The sequence below is a fragment of the Pan paniscus genome, chromosome X (assembly GCF_029289425.2).
Source record: "Pan paniscus chromosome X, NHGRI_mPanPan1-v2.0_pri, whole genome shotgun sequence".
Classification (NCBI taxonomy): Eukaryota; Metazoa; Chordata; class Mammalia; order Primates; family Hominidae; genus Pan; species Pan paniscus.
Window position 1 is genome coordinate 27,940,854 of NC_073272.2, and position 5,318 is coordinate 27,946,171.

At 42.3% G+C, this 5,318-nt stretch overlaps 1 protein-coding gene across 1 annotated transcript; it reads left to right on the forward strand.

The window, feature by feature from the left end:
- Positions 1-715: 715 nt before the first annotated feature.
- LOC100968952 (melanoma-associated antigen B18) lies at positions 716-3,123 on the forward strand. The gene is made up of 3 exons (XM_003819588.4): positions 716-853; positions 1,310-2,439; positions 2,566-3,123. The coding sequence occupies exon 2, from the start codon at positions 1,372-1,374 to the stop codon at positions 2,401-2,403; it is 1,032 nt and encodes a 343-aa protein (XP_003819636.1). The 5' UTR covers positions 716-853; positions 1,310-1,371; the 3' UTR covers positions 2,404-2,439; positions 2,566-3,123.
- The last annotated feature ends 2,195 nt before the right edge of the window (positions 3,124-5,318 follow it).

Consider the following 5,318-nt stretch of genomic DNA (forward strand, 5'->3'; position numbering starts at 1 on the left):
AAAGATCCTAGCTACTTAAGATTTTCTCTGAGAAGTTCTTTTCTGGATTCCTTTTAGTGCCTGAATGAAAGATCCTTTGATGTTTCTGTCATCCTCATTTTTCTCCTAATGTACCATCCTGAAAATCTATTTCAATAAATTTGAGAGGGCTTTAAAAATAAAAAAAATGGAATGAAAAATATACCATTCAAAAGAGCAGCAACATTCAAAATATACCTAAAAAGAACATTCACAAAAACATACACACTCTATCAAAGCAAATATAAAAATATTTTGATAGACTTAGGTGGATGCCTAAGTACAGCAATACAATATGTTTATACATGGTGAACATAATATTGTACAGATGTCAATTATCTTTATTTACAGATTTAGTGCCTTATTTGATGGCCTCAAGTCAGCAGAGAAGTGGCCCAGCACCTACAAAAAGTCAAGATAAGACACTGAGTGAGGACTGAGGGCATTACCTACCCAAGAAGAGGGACCCCCACAGAGCCCCGCCCCTACTGTCAATCTTGGGAGTCCCCAGGCGTGGCTGCTGAGCTCAGGTTCCACCTTACTTCCTACTCTGGACTCAGGGAAATGATCCTTTTTCTGAGGCTGACTGATTCAGCTTAGCAAAGAGAGAAGTCCCAGTGCCTGCAAAGTCAATGAAAGAAATATATGTATTTCTTTAAGAACTGCCCCTCCCCCGAACGCAGAACCATTTGCCGTTATGCTGGGAGAGCAAAGTGGGCGTGGCCGGACATGTTTCTCCTGACCTATCTTCCACATCATCAAGCTGTTACGGGCGAAACCTTGGTCTGAAACATGCGGCCAGAGAAATAAATCTCAGGATCCGGCAGGTGTCAAAGTGAGTATCATTTGTTATGACCTTCGAGACACACTCTTCCCAGAACAGAGGCTGCCTCACAGAGACCCATCCTTCTCTGCTCTGTCCTGCTCCCACTTTCAACTCTCTGTGTCCCAAAGCGCAGCTGTTAGGCCTAACACCCTTACTTCCTGTTGGGAATCTGTGGGATGGGAAGCCATGGTCTAAAGCGAGGCAGCCTCAAGTCAACAGAGGGAGGACTCAAAAGACTAAAGTAAAATTAATATCCTAAGTTAGAACTGATGTAGTCAGGAGTAAAATTAATATCCTGAGTTAGAACTGATGTGACAACCCCCCACAGAACAGTCCCACCCCGCTCCTGCCTTATGGGTTCCTAAAGCAATACCCTCAAGAGAACCAGGAGAGGTGGCCATTCTTAGACCAAGGTAGAATCTCCCTACCAAGGCTGTGAACACTATCTCATCCTCCGTCTTCTAGGGTGACCTCTTCATCAACCCAACTGCCTGCACTATTGTCTGTAGTCCCTGACAAGAGTAATTATGCCTCGAGGTCAGAAGAGTAAGCTCCGTGCCCGTGAGAAACGCCACCAGGCTCGTTGTGAGAATCAGGATCTGGGAGCTACTCAGGCCACTGTGGCAGAAGGAGAGTCACCCTCCTCTGCCTATCTTCTCTTTGGTGACAGACCCCAGAATTTGCCTGCTGCTGAGACACCTAGCATCCCTGAAGCGCTTCAGGGAGCCCCATCCACCACTAATGCTATTGCACCTGTTTCATGCAGTTCAAATGAAGGTGCCAGCAGCCAAGATGAGAAAAGTCTAGGTTCCTCAAGGGAAGCTGAGGGCTGGAAAGAAAATCCTTTAAACAAGAAAGTAGTGTCGCTGGTGCATTTCTTGCTTCAGAAGTATGAAACGAAAGAGCCAATTACAAAGGGAGATATGATAAAGTTTGTTATCAGGAAGGATAAGTGTCACTTCAATGAGATCCTCAAGAGAGCCTCTGAGCACATGGAGCTGGCACTTGGTGTTGATTTGAAGGAAGTGGATCCCATCAGGCACTACTATGCCTTTTTCAGCAAATTAGACCTCACCTATAATGAAACAACCAGTGATGAAGAAAAAATTCCCAAGACTGGCCTCCTGATGATTGCACTGGGTGTGATCTTTCTGAATGGCAACCGTGCCCCAGAAGAGGCAGTCTGGGAAATTATGAATATGATGGGTGTATATGCTGATAGGAAGCACTTCCTCTATGGGGATCCCAGGAAGGTCATGACCAAAGATTTGGTGCAGCTAAAGTACCTGGAGTACCAGCAAGTGCCCAACAGTGATCCTCCACGCTATGAATTCCTGTGGGGTCCAAGAGCTCACGCTGAAACTAGCAAGATGAAAGTCCTGGAGTTTGTAGCCAAGATGCATGATACCGTCCCTAGTGCCTTCCCATCCTGCTATGAAGAGGCTTTGAGGGATGAGGAACAGAGAACCCAAGCCAGAGCTGCAGCCAGGGCTCATACTGCTGCCATGGCAAATGCACGTTCCAGAACCACGTCTAGCAGCTTCTCCCATGCTAAGTGAAATCTGAGGCTTGTTCTTCACTTTTTGGTCGAAAAGGTCTGTCAACATTCTAATAGTGGAGGGCCATGGTGGGGCTGGAAGAAATAAGTGTATATCATCTTTGCATTCCTATTGTATATTGATAACTCGAGTTTTACTTTTCCATCTTTTTGTTTCCCCTAGGTTACATTTCAAATGTTCAAGTCTGAAGATTGTTTTCTTTGTGGAAGAGAAGAGCAGTCAACATTCTAAGTAGTGAATGGCCAGAGTGCGTCTGGAGGGAACACAGCATATATCATTTTGTGTTAATATTCTATAGTAACTCGGAGTTGTATCTTTTTCTTTCTTTTTTTTTTTGGTGTTATATTTCAAATGTTGTTTCTTATAATAGAAGTTTTAGATAACTTCAGAATCTATATTTATTAATGACTTTGGTTACACACGTATTGCTATTTAAGAGTAGGAGTTTTATTGTTCTGTAAAACAAATTGGGAAACCTTCTTTCATATTTAATGAGCCAGAACAAGGAAACACAGTATTGGAATAGGTATTTCCTTAAAAAATGTGAGATGATTTAGCAGTAAAATTTTGGAGATCAAAACATAGGTGAGAAAAAGTAAACTTTTCAGTTCTTGGTTTTCTTTTTCCATTTTAGTCTGTTATATAAAAATAAAAGTCATACCTGGATTGGCTTAGCTTACTGAAGAAGGTAGGAAGAAATAAAATGTTTATGAACCAGCATCTATGCTTACCGGCTCATTCATTCCTCCAATATTAATCCAACATCTGATTTTTGAAAGTAATTTTGTTAGAAATGGGAAAACCAGGATACAAAACACCCCCCTCTGCTTAGACTTTTACAATTAATGAGCAGTAATAATGTATGGAAGATGGTGAAATACTTCTAAGACCTAAAGGACAAGTAACAAGAGGGAGTAGGGAGGTAAGGAGTTAGAGAGGGGTTTGGGAAAAGTGCTGAAGTGTATCTGGCTGAAAATGGTAAGGTGCAAATTCTCTGAAGAAAGGCCCTTTTAGACTTTTGGAAACTTTGAGTCTCTCAGTGGGATATACTTTTAATTTAAGCTGGGTGGTGGGCTAGATGAAGCTTTGGGACTGGAGAGCAGAGGCCAGGCACTCAGATGGTGTGTCTCATTGTTGAAGGACAAAACCCTGGAGTGGAAAGCTCCACTTAAGAGTTACCTTGGTGACATCAATAAACCAGAAGAAAACCTCGGCCGGGCGCAGTGGCTCACGCCTGTAATCCCAGCACTTTGGGAGGCCGAGGCGGGCAGATCACGAGGTCAGGAGATTGAGACCATCCTGGCTAACATGGTGAAACCCCATCTCTACTAAAAATACAAAAAAATTATCTGGGCATGGTGGAGGGCGCCTGTAGTCCCAGCTACTTTGGAGGCTGAGGCAGAGAATTGCTTGAACCTAGGAGGCGAAGCTTGCAGTGAGCCGAGATCTTGCCACTGTGCTCCAGCCTGGGTGACAGAGCGAGACTCTGTCTTAAAAAACAAAAAAAAATCTCTTGGGGCAGAAGTGAGAAGTGGATAGTGTCCTGTGCTCTTGTTCACATTCAGTTGAACACATAGCACAATCTAGTTATTTTATGCACAGCCTCTCCAGGAAATTTTTGAGAAATAATGGTGAAACTGCCTTGATGTGGGATGCTGAAAAGCTACTGTGTTGGCTCCTTTGCTCTGAACTGAGAGAGCCAAATCCTAGTATTTAAAAGGACATATTTTTGAGACAGGGTCTGGTTCTTTTCCCCAGGCTGGAACACAGTGGTGCAATCATGGCTCACTATAGCCTTGACTTCCCAGGCTCAAGCAATCCTCCCACATTAGCCTCTCAAGTAGCTGGGACTAGAATCACACATCACCCTACCCAGCAAATTTTTTGTATTTTTGTACAGACAGGGTTTCACCGTGTCACCAAGGCTGGTCTTGAACTCCTGACATCAAGTGATCCACCCACTTCAGCCTCCCAAAGTACTGGGAATACAGGTGTGAACCACCACACTCATCTTAAAAGGATATTTTAATTAAGTTATCTTCAGTATAATTTGGCAAACTCTAAGGGAGAACATATTTGATGATGATGAAATGAATGAAAATAGGGGTGGTTTGGATGGAATGGCACCTGGGAGGGAAGTTGTTGGTCCTTGACACAAATTCTAGGACTTTGTGTTTCATTCAACTGGGGAAGACTCCCTACATGCAAATTAAACAACTTATCTTCAAATGGGGAAATTTTATTTGCTTTTATATGCTAAATACATAATGGGCTAATTTGATATTAATTGTCCTAGAAAGCTGCATATTTTCCTGAATTAATAAAAATAAATCTCCCAAGAGGGGAGGGTGATATCATCTGTGGTAAAAATAATTATAATTATATAACTACCATTCTTTAAAGACCCAATATTTTCCATAATTCTGCTAAGTGCTTCATATCCATTACATAGATTCCAACAGTGCTACAAGTTAGGGCTTATCAGACATTATTTGCCAAACTTGTAATTTTAAGTTTACATGGCTAATAGGTGACAGAGCTGAGACTAGACCCCTGGTCTAATGTGGCCAGAATTATTCTATGCTCACATTTTTCTACTCCTCCCAATCTGAGGCAGATCTTTTGTCTAATTCACTAGTCTTTTCACTACTGCAAAATCTATTACAATTAAAAATAAAGGACTCTGGCCAAAGTACTAAAAGCAGGCCTGTATTAGGTTGTTCTCACACTGCTATAAAGAAATATCCAAGACTGGGTAATTTATAAAGAAAATAGATTTAATTGGCTCATGGTTCTGTAGGCTATACAGGAAGCATAGCAGTATGTGCTTCTGGGGAGGCCTCGGAAAACTTACAGTCATGGTGGAAGGTGAAGGGAAAGCGGGCATGACTCACATGGCTGGAACAGGAGGAAGA

Coding starts and splice junctions, on each gene's coding strand:
- LOC100968952 (XM_003819588.4), top strand. CDS start 1,372: ATGCCTCGAGGTCAGAAGAGTAAGCTCCGTGCCCGTGAGAAACGCCAC.